General features: G+C 45.0%; 1 protein-coding gene across 1 annotated transcript in view; it reads left to right on the forward strand.

Moving 5' to 3' along the window:
• Positions 1-15,077: 15,077 nt before the first annotated feature.
• The window catches only part of NTSR1 (neurotensin receptor 1), a 126,935-nt gene continuing 121,945 nt past the window's right edge, over positions 15,078-20,067 (forward strand). Inside the window, exon 1 of the mRNA XM_033153697.1 lies at positions 15,078-16,074. Coding sequence (XP_033009588.1) covers positions 15,385-16,074 — 690 coding nt within the window. The 5' untranslated portion in view covers positions 15,078-15,384. The remainder of the gene's footprint in view (positions 16,075-20,067) is intronic.

Below are 20,067 nucleotides of genomic sequence, written 5' to 3' on the forward strand. Positions count from 1 at the left end.
AAGCTTCCCCCCACTTATCTCCCAGAACCAGAAGAGGCTTGAAAAGAGCGGAGGAAAGATGGGTGATGCACAGACACAGTCTCTGATCGCTTTGGGGGAAAACCTGGAGAGGAGGGGATTTCGGTAGCTCTGGGGAGCTGGGTCCCTTCAGTCTCAGCAACTGCTTCATGAGAGCAAGACCTACCAGAGATGTGTTGCTGTGCTCATTAGGCCTGACACACCCATGTCTGTTGTGTTTTTGCTAATAAAGACTTAACTCCAACTTGCACAGTAGGATTTAATGCCGGCTTGTCTCTGACAAGAGATATAATTTTGCTTTTAGCAGACTCTTGTATGCAGCATTCCCCACCCCCCACCCCAAGATCTGGATCACCAAGGTAACACAAAACCTTTTAGGGGTCCCCTTTCCCCCCAAAGCATGCAGCTTTGCACACATCCTGCTTCTCATCAGACAAAACCCAAATCCTACCAAGGCACCCAGGATTTATTCAAATTCTACCTACCTAACAGTACTTGATATGGGAGTACTGGGGAAAGGATCAAACTGCATTCCTTGAAACAAGCAATGGATGGCAAGTCTATTTTACAGTGTAATTATATGCATGTCTATTAAGAAGACCCACTGAAGTCAATGACCTACCTCTTGAACAGACATGCATAGGATTGCCTTGTTAAAGGGTCAAGCCAAAGACTTCACAGAAAGGTGGAGAATGAGGAGTGTTTTGCCTCCTTGTCAGGATTGATCTTGGTAACTTCTCATTTTTACAAAGCCACTGAATCGGGAAAATCAATGTCTTTTACGGGAGAAAACCAAGATTTGTTTTCCCCTTGAAAATCAGGATTTCGTTCTCCATTCCAGCTTCTTTAATTGGAAACAGTTCTTCCCATTCCCCCCCCCTCACTAATATTGCTTGAGGCGGGATGCATAAGGGGCAAAAATCTTCATAAAAGGGTGAAAGTCAAAGTACTGTGCAAGCTGTGGGACACTCATTCCTAACCAGCACTACCCAAACTTGTTTTATTACTTCAGAAAACATTTCAAAGTGGCAAAATTTTCTCCAGGACAAACATTTTTGCAAGCTTTTAATAGATAAGCTACTGTCTGATGCATTTCATTCTGGAGGAAGCAACAGTCTATTAAACAACCCTTTTCTTTGCACAGATGCCAATATGTTCAGCTGAATGCAGCCCAGAGGCTGGGCTATGAACATGGAGGCAAATTTATTTGAACGGAGAGTAGTTTAATAACACTTTAAATTATCCTTAGCAAATGAAAAGGGTATTGCAGTCAAGGTGACATTATTGGCCCTATTTGAATGCAAATCAAGAATCTGGGTTTTAAGAATTACCATGTTAATAGTGTTGAAGATCAAAGAAGGATAACGTTTTGGATTTATGTAGCCATTCACTTGGAGAGCTTTAGCAGATTTGAGAGAAACACAGTGGAGTTGACGAATGGACAGCTGCCCCCTAGGCTCCACAAACAGTCCTCTTCCACCTGACTCCACTCCATTTATGAACCTGGACTAAAGGGTGGAGGAGAAATGTGATATAATGATAATAATAATAATAATAATAATAATAATAATAATAATAATAATCTTTTATTTATATCCCACCCTCCCCAGCCGAAGTCTGGCTCAGGGTGGCTAACATCAGATATATTTGTTGTTGTTGTTCAGTCGTTCAGTCGTGTCTGACTCTTCGTGACCCCATGGAACAGAGCATGACAGGCACCCCTATCCTCCACTGCCTCCTGCAGTTTGGCCAAACTCATGCCAGTCGCTTCGAGAACACTGTCCAAACATCTCATCCTCTGTCGTCCCCTTCTCCTTGTGCCCTCCATTTTCCCCAACATCAGGGTCTTTTCCATGGAGTCTTCTCTTCTCAAGAGGTGGCCAAAGTACTGGAGCCTCAACTTCAGGATCTGTCCTTCCAGTGAGCACTCAGGGCTCATTTCTTTAAGGATGGATAAGTTTGATCTTTTTGCAGTCCATGGGACTCTCAAGTGTCTCCTCCAGCACCATAATTCAAAAGCATCAATTCTTTGGCGATCAGCCTTCTTGATGGTCCAGCTCTCACTTCCGTACATTACTACTGGGAAAACCATAGCTTTAACTATACGGACCTTTGTCGGCAAGGTGATGTCTCTGCTTTTTAAGATGCTGTTTAGGTTTGTCATTGCTTTCCTCCCAAGAAGCAGGCGTCTTTTAATTTCGTGACTGCTGTCACCATCTGCAGTGATCATGGAGCCCAATATATATAACATTGGTATAAAATTACCTTCTAAAAACATGTCAGAATCAAATTATAGTCTAATTAGATGGCTTTCTGCAGGGTTAGGGTTGGGAACAGTAAGTGCTCATCGGCCCAACTGTTTACGCTGATCTTATATGGGCCTGTGAGAATGCTGGGATGCCTCTTTCATATTAGTTCTTATACAAAAAGAAAAGAAGAGTCAGGCTGAGCCCTGACCAAAGGCCTGGCAGAACAACTCCGTCTTGCAGGCCCTGTGGAAAGATGTCAAATCTCGCAGGGCCCTGATCTCTTGTGGCAGAGCATTCCACCAGGCCGGGGCCAAGGCCAAAAAGGCCCTGGACCTGGTTGAGGCCAGCCTAATCTCTCTGAGGCCCAGGATCTCAAAAGTGTTATTATCTGCTGACCGTAAGGTACTCCGTGGGGTGTACCAGGAGATCCGGTCCCATAGGTACAAGGGTCCTAGGCTGTATAGGGCTTTAAAGGTTAAAACCAGCACCTTAAACCTGATCCTGTACTCCACCGGGAGCCATTGCAGCTGGTAAAGCACTGGATGAATGTGATCTCGCGGCAAAGACCCTGTAAGGAGCCTCGCTGCGGCATTCTGAACCTGCTGGAGTTTCTGGGTCAGCTTCAAGGGCAGCCCCACATAGTTACAATAATCAAGCCTGGAGGTGACCATTGCATAGATCACAGTGGCAAGATCAGGGCGAGAGAGGTAAGGGACCAACTGCTTAGCTCGGTGGAGATGGAAAAATGCCACCTTTGTTGTAACTGCAACCTGCGCCTCCATAGAAAAGGAGGCGTCAAGGATTACACCCAAGCTCTTGACAGAAGGCGCTAGCATTAATTGCGCCTCTGCAAGAGATGGGAGTTGGCCCCCCAACCCCATATCATCCTGACCCAGCCAGAGAACCTCTGTCTTTGAAGGATTTAGCTTCAACCAGCTTGCACGCAACCATCCAGCCACAGCTTCCAAACATTTGACCAGTGTGTCTGGGACTGAGTCAGGATGGCCATCCATCAGCAGATAGAGTTGGGTGTCATCAGCAGATAGAGTTGGGTGTCATCATTTGTTTCTCATTTAAAGGTGAACTGACGTAAACTGTCAATTTCCAAAACAATAAGTAAATGGAAACACAGCTATCATTTGAAATTCATACACCTCTGAACTTTGCAATGCATTTCTCTTGTCATGCAATATGTACATAAAAATGCATATTCGAGGGTAAAATATGCATTAAAATGAATATATTAGTGAAAATGGTGTACAAAAATGCATTGCATAAGGAGAAAGCGCACTGCAAAAAAAATATTGATTAGGGGAAATTGCATACAAAAAAGTGCATATTGGGTTAAGTTGGCACTGGTGAATTTTCATAGTTTTTTTTTTAATGCACACTGATATGGAAATGTGGAGAACTGAACTTAAGTTGGAAAAAAACGAGAAACTGAGAGAAACCAAAATGGACAGATTCGTAGCTAGTAGTCCCTATGAAGGATGGCAGCTGTGAGGATGCAAGAAAAAGTAATCTGTTGCAAGATGATTCATTTTGAAACCTTTATCTTGTCTTTCTTTTCTTTTCTTATGAAGTCCTCAGAAGACATTTGAGATCAGTTGCCATGCAACTATAGCAAAGGAAGACTCGCCTCCATCACAGATGGAATAAATGCCATCTCCTCAGCCCCACTTCCTTTCTTCAGTGAGCTCATCTGCCCAGTAGGTAGAGTCTCTGAAGGGCAAAATCAAGGAAGACCAAAGATGGAGACAGGAAATCTCACAGGAATAACCCCCACACCATACGGACATACGAAGAGCCCGTCAGATCAGGCCAATGGTCCATCTAGTTCAGCATCCTGTTCTCACAGTGGCCAGCAGACACCTGTGGGGAAACTGGCAAGCAGGATTTGGCCACAAGAGCCTTCTTGGGTGTGTGTGTGTGTGTGTGTGTGTCCTTTGTAAGCTGCTTTGAGAGCCTCTTGGGGCTACTATAAAGTGGGTCATTCATATCTTCTTCTTTCTTTGGCAATCACTCATAGCCGAGTAAGATTGTCTTCCATGAACACAGTTTTAACAATGAATCCGTAAGTGACTGTGGAGTGTGGAGGCCAATTCTGGATCCACACATCCTTCCACAGTGAGGACATCGGTTTCCAGGTGGGAGTTGATCACGGTGAGGATTTGCCAAACATGCCTTCCTCTTAGCCCGTTTCTCCCTTTTGTCCTGAGTTTGAGCGTCTTCAAAGTCCATGACACCTTTAGTAAAGGCTGTTCTCCAATTGGAACACTCACAGGCCAGTGTTTCCCAGTTGTCAGTGTTTATACTACATTTTAAAAAAAGATTTGCCTTGAGAGAGTCTTTAAACCTCTTTTGTTGACCACCATCATTACACTTTCCATTTTTAAGTTTGGAATAGAGTCAGCGGCGGAGCTTCATTCTCTGGCACCGGGAGCGGGAAGCAGACAGGTGCGGGGCTGGCATGCGTCCTGGGGGCCGGGCGCGCCTCTCAAAGGTGTGGAGTGTGCATTCTGGGGGTGGGGTGCGCTGTCTGTGGGGGCGGGGCACCCAGCGCGGGTGGGGAAGCATCCATGATGGAACCCCACTGGGATTGTGCCAATGGGGGCAGTGTGCTCCCATCGCCCCCACCTTCTTCCGCCCCTGAATAGAGTAGCTTCTTCGGAAGAATGATAATTGGGCATCTGAACAGCATGTCCAGTCCAATGAAGTTGATGTTGAAGAATCATCGCTGGTGATCTTTGCTTCTTCCAGTACACTGTCGTTAGTTTGCCTGTCTTCCCAAGTGATGTGTAAAAATGTTCAGAGACACCATTGATGGAATCTTTTGAGGAGTTGGACTTGGTCATCCATATATACACAAACCTAGACAGCATCTTAAAAAGCAAATACATCACCTTGCCAACAAAGGTCCGTATAGTTAAAGCTATGGTTTTCCCAGTAGTAATGTACGGAAGTGAGAGCTGGACCATGAAGAAGGCTGATCGCCGAAGAATTGATGCTTTTGAATTATGGTGCTGGAGGAGACTCTTGAGAGTCCCATGGACTGCAAGAAGATCAAACCTATCCATTCTCAAAGAAATCAGCCCTGAGTGCTCACTAGAAGGACAGATCCTGAAGTTGAGGCTCCAGTATTTTGGCCACCTCATGAGAAGAGAAGACTCCCTAGAAAAGACCCTGATGTTGGGAAAGATGGAGGGCACAAGGAGAAGGGGACGACAGAGGATGAGATGGTTGGACAGTGTTCTCGAAGCTACTAACATGAGTTTGGCCAAACTGCGAGAGGCAGTGAAGGATAGGCGTGCCTGGCGTGCTCTGGTCCATGGGGTCACGAAGAGTCGGACACGACTGAACGACTGAACAACAACAACAATATACACATACTACCAGAGGCAATATTCCTCCTAACACCAGCTGCTGGGCAATTCAGAATGCTGTTTTGCTCATGTCCTGTTTAAAGGCTTCCTGCAGGCATCTGGTTGGCCACTGTGAGAACAGGATGCAGGGCTAGATGGGCTATTGGCCTGGTCCAGCAGATTCTTCTTATGTTCGAGGGTTTGGATTATTATTTTTTGTAGTATATGTCCCTGAGAAGAAAGAGCATTGGATACTAAACATTGGGCAGGTGGTGGGTAATGGGAATGAGAGACTGCCTCCCCTGCCCCCTATATAGCTAATTTTAACTCACTCAGTTGCAACCAAACCACACAATTTAAAAAGTGAAACATTTTCATCCTGCGAGCCAGGAAGACCTGGCCACTAAGTGGTGCTGTTGACAATCTTCCACCAAGTCTGTGATTCTGCAAGTAAAATAAAAAAGAAACAGAACAGGGCATTTCAGGAGGGGGAAAGGGAAGGACATGACAGAAGTATATTGGCTACACACAAACCTCTGAATGTTGTAACAGAGAAACCTGCTATATACTGAGTCAAACCATTGGTCCGTATAGCTCGGTACTATATACACAGACTAGCAGTAGCTCTCCAGGATTTCAGACAGACATACAAAGCATATCTCTTCCTGCATTTGTTTTCCGAAGTCCACAGGTAAGATGCACAATAAAGCCCCACAATAAACTCTGGTTGGTTTAGTTTATTTCTCTTTTCTCAAAATTCCTTTGGTGTCCTCTGTACAAATTCATTGGGTGAAACCCAGTACAGTGGTGCCTCGTTTTCAGTCCGGGATCCGTTCCAGAGCCCCAAATGCTTGACGAAAGGGACACCAAAATGCTTGACGAAAGTGTCACTCTGAGAATGCGCTTGGAGCGGTTTTGCACTTCTGCGCATGCGCGAAGCGCGATTTTGCGCATCTGCATGTGCATGAACAGCAAACTTGGAAGTAACCCGTTCCGGTACTTCTGGGTTTGCCGTGGACATTCCAGGACGGACTTAAAACAAGGTACCACTGTACCAACACTGATCATCCGCACATGCCAGTTTCTTTAGAGAAGTTCTGGAATTGCAAGTCTGCAGAAGGAACTGAGAGGGAGGAAAGAAATCTGTTTGCATTCCTTGCAGTTGCCACACACACACACACACACACACACACACACACACACACACAGAAAGAGAGAAAGAGTCTCTCTGTGTGTGCAGGCATTGGTGTGTGCATGAGCTGTAAACATCCCTCTTGAAGCACGACATTTAATAACCAAATTCAGTGCACTGAAAAGCCTTTAATTTTTCACACCTCTTTTCTGAGCACAGGAACTGTTTGTAAGCAGGCAAACACAGCCAAAAATGCAATTACCACCTTGGCCATTTGTACAGGCACCCTGGTGCTCTTTGAAAAGCAATACAACTTCCCTGGTTAATTTAAAGCCCGAGGCCAGCAATTTGGCATAAAAAAAAAAATCGGGGCGCCTCCTGTTCATTTGCTTGAGCAACTGTAAATCAGTTGAGGGCATCATGCATGGGAGAAATTTGTCAAAGTGTACGTTTCTGGCAGTTGCTTCTATGGAAAAAGGAAATGTGTCTCTCTCAGGGGTTACTTTGCAACTGAAGGCTTCCAAATCCCTTGAAGTTACCCAGGCAAGGGAAATTAAAGTACAGTTGCATTAACTGGAATAAAATGTTCCAGATTGTGGTGCATTAGGGCATGACAAAGGCAAGTTTCCCTGACATTTGGTAAGCTTTCCACTTCAGGTTCCAAGTGAATCTTCATTTAAAAAAACCTGTTAATAGGTAAGTTCGTGCCGGTGATATTTTCCTAAAAGATTTTTAAGTCAGTGTAACATTTGAGGTTGGCTTTCTCCCCGTCACACAGGGTTTTTATTTTAAGTTTCCAGTACAAATACACCTAAAAGGTCAAGTTGAGTACAAAGGACAGAGAAGTTAAAAAGAAATAGCAAGGATTGAGGCTGGAGTCAGGGGTAAACAGAGTAAGGATTATTTTATTTTATTTTCGCAGGGTTGTTTGAAATGCGCCTGTACAATTTGAAGGCTACGCCGGAGAAAAGCCCTTTAATATTGCCGAACGGAAGGTTCCCCTTTTCCTGTTACAATTTCCTTCTCCCCTGAGAGAAAGATCTGCCGATCATTTCAATATACAAAAGCTACGTTAGGCACAATTACATGCGAATGCAGCAGAGCAGGAGTTCCCCGAATGCGATCCTCAGACAACCAGAGGTAACCGCAAACTTCATTCAGGTGGTCCGTGGCATATCTATCTGTGAAGAATACTTACAAGCTGAACTGCATGGAATTCTATGTGATTCAAATTGTAATGCAATAAAATGCAATGCAGGCAACTCCCCATTTACATCATGCACCGTGCGCATCAATTGGGACGTGCATAAGCCCATCCTGTTCGGCCCTGTCCCCTTACAGCGCTGAAAACAGCACGCATTTCAGTGGTCGCATGTGTGCTGATTGCGTGCAACTGGGGAATTGCCTGTATGAGAAATAAATGAAGCATTATGAGTACCATTTAAAAACATACAGCATCTAGCACAGCGCATTACAAAATTGCTACAGCAGGCAGAAAAATCATTGGCAATATCTAAGTGGTCCATGGGAGAGGGGATTTTGGGAACCACAGCTGTAGAGTTTGCAGCTCTGAATAAGGGATGCAATTAATACAGATTTTAGGGTGTTTACTTTTCAGGATAAGAGTGAAACATACACAAAGGGGGCTAGGGCTGCTATATTCCATAATAATAGTAGTACAATGGTACCTCAGGTTATGTGGGTGGCGCTGTGGGAGACACGGGTGGCGCTGTGGTCTAAACCACTGAGCCTCTTGGGCTTGCCAATCAGTAGGTCGGCAGTTCAAATCCCCGCGACTGGGTGAGCTCCCGTTGCTCAGTCCCAGCTCCTGCCAACCTAGCAGTTTGAAAGCACGCCAAAAAGTACAAGTAGATAAATAGGTACCACTCCGGTGGGAAGGTAAACCGTGTTTCCATGTGCTGCTCTGGTTTTGGTGGTCTGTTGTGCCAGAAGCAGCTTAGTCATGATGGCCACATACCCGGAAAAACTGCCTGCTGACAAATGCCGGCTCCCTCGGCCTGTAAAGCGAGATGAGCGCTGCAACCCCAGAGTCGTCTGCAACTGGACTTAACTGTCAGGGGTCCTTTACCTTTACCTCAGGTTACGAACTTAATTCATTCTGGAAGTCCACTCTTAACTCGAAGCATTCTTGACCCGAGGTGCGCATTCCCTACATAGGCCTCCTGCGGCCCTGGCAGAGGATTTGCATTCGTATCCCAGGGCAAGGTTCGCAACCTGGGACACCTACTTCCGGGTTTGTGCAGTTCGTAACCTGAAGCGTTCGTAACCCAAAGCGTTCGTAACCCAAGGAACCACTGTAATAGTAATAGGGACAGGTTGGTGCTGCAGTCTAAACCACTGAGCCTCTTGGGTTTGCCAATCGGAAGGTTGGCAGTTCAAATCCCCATGACGGGGTGAGCTCCCATTGCTCTGTCCCAGCTCCTGCCAACCTAGAAGTTTGAAAGCACATCAGTGCAAGTAGATAAATAGGTACTGCTGTGGCGGGAAGGTAAACAGTGTTTCCATGCACTCTGGTTTATGTTATGGTGTTGCATTGCACCAGAAGCAGTTTAGTCATGCTGGCCACATGACCCAGAAAGCTGTCTGTGGACAAACACCGACTCCCTCAGCCTGAAAGAGAGATGAACACCGCAACCCCATAGTCACCTTTGACTGAACTTAACTGTCCAGGGGTCCTTCCTTTTAGTAATAGTTGTTCAGTATTCCAAAGCTATCTCTTTGGCAGAGGTACCATGGCCATGGTTAGTCACAATCCAGATTAGACTACTGCATTGCATGTGGGGCTGCCTTTGAAGACTATTCCGAAGATGGTTCACAATTTTAGTGTAGTGCCAATATTTTCTGCCATGTTTTTACTGGTGTTTGATGGTGGGTAGGGTAGGAAGGATAAAAAGGTGTGAGAACTTAGGGCAAATCTCCATGGAGGTGTGCCGGGTTGGTTTGTTCTTGCTCTATCGTTTGTATAATGATACAAGGTGGTTGAGTGGGTGGTTTTTTTATATTTTCAAGTTTGTTTGTTTTTGTTTTTAATTTATGGCTTTGTATCTGTCATTGCAAGGGATGCAGGTAGCACTGTGGGTTAAACCACAGAGCCTAGGGCTTGCCAATCAGCAGTTCGAATCCCCGCAACGGGGTGAGCTCCCGTTGCTCGGTCCCAGCTCCTGCCCACCTAGCAGTTCAAAAGCATGTCAAAGTGAAGGTAGATAAATAGGTACAACTCTGGCAGGAAGGTAAACGGCATTTCCGTGTGCTGCTCTGGTTCACCAGAAGCGGCTTAGTCATGTTGGCCACATGACCCAGAAGCTGTAGGCCGGCTCCCTCGGCCAGTAAAGTGAGATGAGCGCCACAACCCCAGAGTCGTCCACGACTGGACCTAATGGTCACAGGTCCTTTTACCTTTACTTGTCTTTGCAAAGCCGGCCTCATGCACTTCCTGAAATGCCTAGAAGAGGTCATTACATCATGACCTCCCTACCTTGCCAATGGCCATTTCAGGAAGTGTGGAAGTCCAGGAGTCCATGGCATTTCAAAGAGTACTAAGAGGAGTGTTTGTTTGGTTTGGTTGTGGTTTTTTTAGGGGGCATGGTGATTCTTTCTTTTTTTAAAAAAAAAATTGTTACAGAGATGGTTGGGGAAAAGTTGGGTCCTCTTTTGTGATTCTAAAGCATGGACTTGACCAAAGCATCCCTTAGCTAAAAACAATTGTTTAAAAAGCAAAGGCAATAATCATGTGACAAAAATCAATCAATTTATTGAGTATAGCCAAAAGCAATGAATGGCAGAGGCTCAAAGCAAGATTTTCTTATAAAATCACACACCATAAACATGAGACTTGAGTCAAGCTTTAGTTGAGAATAAGCCACTCTCATGTTTCCATACTTCCTTTAACGTATTTACTTATTTTATTTTATTTATTACTTATTTCATAAAACCTGCAAAACAACAGAAACCTCAAAGCAATTTACAAAATGAATAACTCAATGAAGTCATCGGTAAAAGCAGTTAAAAACAACTATTTAAAACTTTCAAAAAATAAATAAATCAACAATAAGATTTAAAAAATAATAATACCCAGATCGAAACACATGCATACTGGATCGGTTTGCCTAGACAAACATGTTTTTATCAGTCACCAAGCAGATTCCAGGGAAGGCTCCTGCCTGATGTCAATATGGGAGGTGGACAGGAGGGTTTATCCTTAGGCAGGCTGTTTGCACAATGAGAGCCTTACAAGGTTTGAGAAAGCACAATAAGAATGCTGTTGGAGAAAGTAATAATGAGGATGCTTAAGCAAGAGTGCAAAGGCTTCCTGGACAAACATGAATCTGTTTTCTCTCTGATATGCATAGCAGCGTAGTGGGAGATGGGACAGCCTACTTGAAACAAAAATAGCTGTCTGGTAGTGTTTTCCCCTGCCTGCTTCTGAATTCCTTAGTACAGAAGGGTTGGTGGTTGGTATTAGACAACCTTGTGGTCGGATGTGGGGAAATCTACTGATTTTGGTTCCTCTCAGTTTCTTGTCTTCCCACGTTTAAGTTCAGTGCTCCACATTTCTGCATCAAGGTCCCTTTTTTGTCCTTTAGTCCTCATCAGCATTGTGGTGCAATCTCTCCAGAAATGCTTGCAGGGACGCAACAATTTCATTAGTGCTGTGTTGAATACAACTCATGGGAAACCAGTGGCATTTTAAGAAGGTAACAGCCCTGTTGGGTCAAGCCCATCTAGTCCAGCATCCTGTTCCCATGGTGGCGAATTATATGCCTATTGGTGGCGATCACTGTATCTTCTGCATTAACCTTTCTTCATTTCAGCATCCCCTACCCTCAAGAACCACCTTGTTGCTCCTCCAGAGCTTGACATTATGAAATAACTTAGAATCATAGAATCATAGAATCATAGAGTTGGAAGAGACCACAAGGGCCTTCCAGTCCAACCCCCTGCCAAGCAGGAAACACCATCAAAGCATTCCTGGCAGATGGCTGTCAAGCCTCTGCTTAAAGACCTCCAAAGAAGGAGACTCCGCCACACTCCTTGGCAGCAAATTCCACTGTCGAACAGCTCTCACTGTCAGGAAGTTCTTCCTAATGTTTAGGTGGAATCTTGCTTCCCTGTCTTCCATGTTGCACAAATTGGCATGTCTGGGTCCTTCAGTGTTGTGGTATGAGTGACCAGGAGTTAATGGCTGTTGAGGGTAGGTAAAATTGAAGGACCCCTGGACAGTTAAATCCAGTCAAAGGCGACTATGGGGTGTGGCACTCATCTCGCTTTTCAGGCTGAGGGAGCTGGCGTTTGTCCACAGACAGCTTTCTGGGTCATAATAATAATAATAATAATTTTATTATTATAATAATTTATTATTTATACCCCACCCATTTGACTGGGTTTCCCTAGCCACTCTGGGTGGCTTCCAACGAAAGATTAAAAATACATTAAAACATCAATCATTAAAAACTTCCCTAAACAGGGCTGCCTTCAGGTGTCTTCTAAACATCAGTTGTTAATTGCTTTGATATCTGATGGGAGGGCGTTCCACAGGGCGGGTGCCACTACTGAGAAGGCCCTCTGCCTGGTTCCCTGTAACTTCGCTTCTCGCAGTGAGGGAAGTGCCAGAAGGCCCTTGGCGCTGGACCTCAGTGTCCAGGTTGAACGATGGGGGTGGAGACGCTCCTTCAGGTATACTGATTCACTACTGGCACATGGAGGACCATGACAGAGTGCACAGAAATGCCATTTACCTTCCCACTGCAGGAAGGTTTATTTATCTACTTGCACTTTCATATTGTTAGGTTCGCAAGATCTTTTTGCATTAGATAGAGATTGAAAAAGTCTCTATGCAAATTTGTCGGCACTTCAGTGTGCATTTTTCCTAACATAGACATTTTGGGCAAGCAACTCACCTCAATTTTGTGAATTTCTGCACGGCATTTCCGCTAAGATATGCATGTTAATGCTCATTTCCCCCGTAATGTGCACATTTTGTACACATTTGATGTTGCCGTTTTTGGAGAACTGCATTGCAAATTTCAGAGAAGTGCAAATCTAAAAACAATGGTGCATTTTGGTTTGTGTACTGGATGAACACCTCCTTCATCCCTGCCTGCGTCTGATACTGCCAATGGTAAATTTCCTTTCACCACAAGCCTTTCACTGATTTTTTGCTGCCATGAAAATCCAGGGTCTAGTAGGGGGGAATTCGCTGCACACTGATTTGGAGATTAAAATTGGGAGAGTAAGAGCAGGGTGAAGTCCTACTTCCTGATCCCTCACCTTCCATCACCTCTGTGTCACCTGACCCCTGTGCCCCTCTTGTAATTTCAGGGCAACTTCTGACCTTCCAGAGTCGCTAGTCAATTTGACACGCTACTTGTGCAACCTGTGACTTTTCTATGACTCTTCAAAGCACTTCCCATGTGTTAACAGAGTTGTCCAATTCTGTAAGTGAAAGCAGGATTGTTGCAGATGAAGAGGCAGGATGAGAGGAGGAGGAGGAGGAGGAGGAGGAGGAGGAGGAGGAGGAGGTGGAGGAGGAGGAGGAGGAGTTTGGATTTGGATTTGATATCCCACTTTATCACTACCCAAAGGAGTCTCAAAGTGGCTAACAATCTCCTTTCCCTTCCTCCCCCACAACAAACACTCTGTGAGGTGAGTGGGGCTGAGAGACTTCAAAGAAGTGTGACTAGCCCAAGGTCACCCAGCAGCTGCATGTGGAGGAGCAGGGAAGCAAACCCGGTTCACCAGATTACGAGTCTACCGCTCTTAACCACTACACCACACTGCCTCTCTCATGAGGATGAAAGAACAAAGTCTCTTGCCTGAGACTACTGTGTTTATGTTTGGTGCAGGATTCGAACTCAGTGCTTCTCAACTGACAACTCAGCTAGCCCACAGCACTAGGTCCTGGGTAAAACTGGCTCTCCCATTAGGCGGATGCTAAGGCTGGGCAACAGACGTAGTACCACATAGCCTGTCCTGTGTCCCCCCCCCCCAAAGCTAGCCTGATGCCTTCACCAAATTAAGAGTCATCTGGCATTCTGGTTAGCATTTGCATGGGCGAGGTACCTCAGGCAGCAAAATGACTTGAGTGCACCCTGCATATTGAGAGCCCAATATGGAGATCCACCAGATAGGGAGTATGAAAAATTCATCCAGCACTGATAGGGAACCTGTAACCGTCCAGAAGCTGTTGGACTGCAACTACCATCATCTCTGTCAATTGCCCAGGCTGGCTGGGGCTGATGGGAGTTGGAGTCAAACAGCAACTGCAGGTTTCCCTACAAGAGAAAGTGTATTGGAGAAGGATGACTCCACACTGTGTACCAGCCTGTTTCCACTACTTGGTTCCCTGTGGAAGAAATGCCAGGGAGCTGAAATTATTTCTAACCTCTCATGACAGTCTTCATAAATGATATATCTAACTCTTTATGGAATCCATAAAGCTGAAAAATATACAAACACTGGTGTGCAAGTGGGAAATGTAAAAGAGACAACCCCCCCTTATAAATATTCAGAGGTTTTGAAGATGGCGAAGATGAAAGGAGGAGAGAAGCCCTATAAGGAAAATATTGGCCAGCTTTGTGCTAATTTGATTTGCACAAAGGGATGCATGAATCTGTCCATTTTGCTTTCCCTCAGTTTCTCATTTTTCCAATCATGAATTCAGTTCACATTTCTGCAGCAAACTCACAATATGTTTTCTCTTTACTTTTTTTAATCCTTGTGAAAATTCGCAAGCATGTGAATTTCTCCTATGAACGCATTATTTCATGCAGTTCTGAATAACACACACATCTCCCCAAAAACAATCCCTTTCTGCATGTTACTGATATATCATTTTTGTGCACCCTTTCCCCCTTACGTATTCCTTTTTGTAGACACTGTTCCACCGGAGGAGCACATTGCAAAATTCAGAGGAAGTGCAAATGTCAAAGGACCGCTGCACTTCTCTTGGCGTAGCAATTTGAGGTGCTCAAATTCAGTAGCTTCACATTACAATGAGAACAAAATCAAATTTCTCCCCCATCCTTACTTACACATATAATGTATACATGGCCGGGAGAACAGCTCAGTCTCTCTCACTCACTTGCTCATCCTGGGGAGAGAGAGAGAGAGAGAGAGAGATTATTGTCCTGCTAAACCACATTAGCGCTATTCGCATCTGGAGAGTGCAGGAGCCTAAAGAACGAGGCACGCACAAAGAGCCAGGGATGGGGGGAGGAGAGTCAGAAGGGGAAAGACACGGGAGCTGCCTGCTGCCTGGTGCTGGACTCGCGAGTAAAAACTGCTGCATGCTTTTTCCGGAGCCGCCTCGGTGGCAGGCTGCTTCCAACTGCTCTCCCCTTCCTCTCTCTTATACACACAGAGAGAGGCTCTTGCCAGCAGGCTCCTCCTCTCCAGCACATTGAAAAACGAGACAAGTTTCCACTTTGGGTTTGCACTCTCGCTGCTTGGCAGCAACGAGCACCAGTCACACCCTCTGCTCAGGCGACAGTTTCCAGGCAGCCTCCCTCAAAGCTGGGTACCAGTTGGGGCTGGGAAGCATCCTTCAAGCAAGCATCCTCAGCGGCGTCCCGGGAAGCCTTCTGCTCTTGCGAGGAGAGTCGACATGCACCTTAACACAACTTCTTCGCTCTACCAGCTGGGATACCTTATGGGTCAGTTTCACTTGCTGCCCACCAACTACGTGCTGCCTTCAGCTGGGAATGTCTCCAATGGTTCGGAGCTTGGGTCCAAGGTGCCCAATGAGGAGGACCTGGACGTGAACACGGACATCTACTCCAAAGTCATGGTCACCGTCATCTACTTGGTGCTCTTCCTGGTGGGGACCATTGGCAACTCCATCACTGCCTACACCCTGGTGCAGAAAAAGTCCCTGCAGAACCTGCAAAGCACGGTCCATTACCACCTGGCCAGCCTGGCGTTCTCCGACCTGCTCATCTTCCTCCTCTGCATGCCCATCGAACTGTACAACTTCATCTGGGTGCATCACCCCTGGGCTTTCGGCAACGACATCTGCAAGGGCTACTACTTCCTGAGGGACGCCTGCACCTATGCCACTGCCCTCAACATCGCCAGCCTCAGTGTCGAAAGATATATGGCCATCTGCCACCCTTTCAAAGCCAAGAGCATCATGTCCAGGAGCAGGACCAAAAAATTCATCAGCTGCATCTGGGTCGCCTCATTCCTGCTGGCCATTCCGATGATCTTGACCATGGGAGAGGTGTACAAGCAAGATCCAGACACCGTGATCTGCACCCAGATAGTAGAAGCGTCCACACTGAAAGTTGTCATCCAGGTCAGTTTCTATGTCTGCTTTGTTTTGTATTGCTGCTGACAGCTTGTCTAAACTGCACTCGGCTCTAGCTATGTTTAATACCTAGAGATCAGGGATTAGTTAGTGACTTAGGGGGAAAAATTGAAAACATAGCAAGCAGACGCTCATTTTCCTATAAAGCCATAAGCTTTCCCCTGTCGCAGCAGATGACAGAAGCTCTCTCTCTCTCTCTCTCTCGAGCACGCTCAGTTCCTCGTGTTGCTTTCTCGTCGGGAGCCCTTGCGTGCCGCTGCTCCCAAATGACCGAAGCAGACAAGCTTGCTGAACTTTGCAGGAGAGATGCTTGCAATTCTGTAAAGGCTGTTTCCCACATGACACGGTGTAAAGGAACATCTACGGTTTTTAGGAAAGTGTTCAGGGAAAAGAAAAAGTGAAGTGTACATGCAACAAACACACATGAGTCCCACGTGTACAGTTGTGAGCTGGTGGAGTTTGGCTCCGGGCTCTCAGCTGCAAGTATGCTCACCTGCAAACCCAGTTTTGTTGCCTGCGTAATGTGTGAAATTGTCCTGAGATTCAAAAACAAAGCTGAGTGCTGTCTGCCCCAATGAAATGGGAAGCTGAGCTCTGCAAACTGTATAAACTGTACAAATCCAGCAGATTTGCATGATTTCTCTTTATTATTTAGACGATTGAGTCTGAAATGTTTACTATTTAGTTTTAATTTATTCTGCTTTTGCTGCTCAAGAGGCAAGCAGCTATCTAGCTAGGGCACTGAATTTCATTCTCTGACCACTGGAAATCTTACTCAGGAACTCACTGGGGTCCTGGGATTTCCCCATACATTACCAAAAAATTCACTCAACAATGGGGACTAGAAACTTGCTTTTAAACGAAAAGGAAAGTAGAGCTTCTCAAGAAACGGAAGCTTTTGCCCTATTGACAGATTGTACCTTTTTTCTGAGCTTGCACACGTAATATTCACTTGCCCTGGTTATGAGGGAGGCCCTGGCTGTCCATGGTTATTAAGTGTGCAAAAGATGCTAAAACATCCCCTGAAGTTGCTCACAGGCATACCAGACTAGAAAGGAAGAGTGTGGAGTTCCATATTAATTCATAGTGAAGCAAACCAGTAAAATTGTTGAGAAATGCCACCAGGGCTACTGTTCAGCCGTGTAGTATTTTATTGGCTTGTTCCTAGAAGGGGCACACACGTTCCTAAGCGTGTGCCAGCGTGCCTGACGGTGGATAACATAACGAGGACAAACCAAGGCATTTGGACTGGCAAGTGGATGCGAGAAGACATTAACAGCTGAGAGCTATTGTGCATGCATCTCACTGCACCCCAATAATATGAATGAGAAGTTAAGTCATTGGGGCTTCACTGGGAATTTTGCATAGGACTGCAATATGCAACCCAAAATGTTGTGTTTTTCCACAGAAGTGATTTTCAGTGCGTTCCTAAAATTAGCTTTGAGCTAACTGTGGATAGCAAAGGCTATTCATGTTTATTGGAAATATGCAGGCATGGAGAGAGTAGCATGCTTTAGGTCGAGCAACTTAATCCTTGATTGGCACATGCATCCTGACTTCAAGAAGGCTTAAGTGGTTTGTGGATCAGACAGCACATTCCAGCTTCAGGGAGGTGTGCTATGCTCAGCAACGCTGAGAGGGGCTGAGGTGTGGGAAACTTATGTCGCTAATTACAAGGCAAGTGGAGCTTGGGTTCTTGGGTTTAAGGGAGTCGAATTTCGCCAAAACACTGTGCTCAGATTGGTTTGTGGACAGATTCTACAGAGTGGAGGGTTATTTGGATGTCACGGTGGATGGGAGAAATTCTGCATGTGTTCTTAAGGTTTACCCAGGCGTGAATTTAAGTGCAAGCAAACTTTGAATCAATATCAGTGTCAAACAAGTTGCATCGCTTTTAGCCAGCTGCAAAATGGAAAAAAAGAAAGCCACCCTTGTTTCTAAAAGGAAGCACTTCAGGACTAAATGTCTCGCAGATCCTTAGGAGAACAAAGGCAGTTTCCTGTCCTAGCAATGTATCCGAGGCCCAGAGGGGATGCCAAAGAAAGTCAAGGAGCAACATCCTTCTCCAAAATCAAGGCACAATAAACTTTGTTCCCTGCGTCTATAGCAGGGGCGTCTTACCCATAGAGGCTAGTGGCAGGGGGGCAGGGTGCCAAGTTATGGAGGGCACAAGGGAAGAGGCGGAGGCTGGATGCGGCACCTCCCAGCATCAGCTCACCACCCTCGCCTGCCTCCGTCTGCCGTGGCCACCGCGGCACGAAGCTGCCAGCTGCCCCACCGGCAGTGCCGTCCTCCCTAAAACTATGGGAAACAGGGGGGGGGAGCTTTGCACCATGGCACTGGATATGTTTAAGATGGCCCTGGTGTGTAGGAACACATTACAGTGATACCTCGGGTTAAGAACTTAATTTGTTCTGGAGGTCCGTTCTTAACCTGAAACTGTTCTTAACCTGAGGTGCCACTTTAGCTCATGGGGCCTCCCGCTGCCACCGCGCAATTTCTGTTCTAATCCTGAAGCAAAGTTCTTAACCCAAGGTACTATTTCTGGGTTAGTGGAGTTTGTAACCTGAAGCGTCTGTAACCTGAAGCGTCTGTAACCCGAGGTACCACTGTACTTAGGAGCACACTACCTGACCTAAAGTAATTGTAGAAGTCAGTAAGTGTGAAAAGGACACATTTTTGCCTCCTTTTTAAAGCATGCATACAGCAAGGTAGGGGTTCTGAGCTGTGTTAGCGACCCTGAGGTCCTAGGTTCAATCCATGACATCACTAGGTAGGGCTGGGCAAAGAGCCACTGCCATTCATTGTAGATGATACCGAACTTGATAGACCTTTGGTATGACTCAGTAGAAGTCAGATTGCTATGCAGTATCCCATGAAGTGCCACGGAAATAGCTAGAGGTGGGGATTGCTCCAATGAATCACTTCTTTTTTTTCCCAAATAATATTTATTGTATTTTCAAAAAAAGAAAAAGAAAAATAGACATCTACAAATACACACTAACAACAACAAACAACTAAACACAATAAAAAAGAGAAACATCAAAAAATATACACAAAAAGAAAAAAAATGCATCATCATACTAAAAATAACTCCATTTTCTTATCATCTTTTACGGACTTCCTCCTGTTTCCCCTTATTTGCTTCCCTTGAGAATATTAAACGTAACTTCCAATTTTAATTTCTCCCACATTTATAAATGCTAACAATCTTAAAATTCAGAACTATTTAAATTTATAACTATTAACTGTTAACTATTAGCTATTAACCACTAACATATATTCAAAATCTATTTGTAAAGTTTATAATTTCCTAGAATTCTTATTATTCACTTCAACCTATACATTGACAGCCTATCCTTCTTTTACCAATAAAAATAAACTTTTAAATATTACAATGCTTTTTTAAATACAATTTAAATTTTCCCCATTCTTTCTCCACCACGTCGTCACTCTGGTTACGGATTCTCCCGGTCATTTCCGCCGGCTCCATATATTCCAGCATCTTCATCTGCCATTGTTCAATAGTAGGTAGCTCTTCCAATTTCCAGTTCTTTGCTATTACCACTCTTGCTGCTGTTGTGGCATACAATACTAAGTTTCTATCACATTTCAAAATGTCTTTACCTAGAATACCTAATAAAAAGGCTTCCGGTTTTTTCTTAAAAGTATATCTGAGAATTTTTTTCAACTCATTATAGACTTTTTCCCAAAAGTCCTTCACCTTCGGGCACCCCCACCACATGTGAAAAAATGTTCCGTCGGATTGTTTACATCTCCAGCACTTATTACTTAAACCATGATACATTTTAGCCAGTTTAACAGGGGTCAAATACCACCTGTAAATCATCTTCATAATATTTTCTCTTAACAAACTGCATGCTGTAAATTTGATATTTTGATTCCACAATCTCTCCCAATCCTCCATCATAATGTTGTGCCCTAGGTCTTTTGCCCATTCAATCATTGCCGATTTCACCA

The sequence above is a fragment of the Lacerta agilis genome, chromosome 6 (assembly GCF_009819535.1).
Source record: "Lacerta agilis isolate rLacAgi1 chromosome 6, rLacAgi1.pri, whole genome shotgun sequence".
Classification (NCBI taxonomy): Eukaryota; Metazoa; Chordata; class Lepidosauria; order Squamata; family Lacertidae; genus Lacerta; species Lacerta agilis.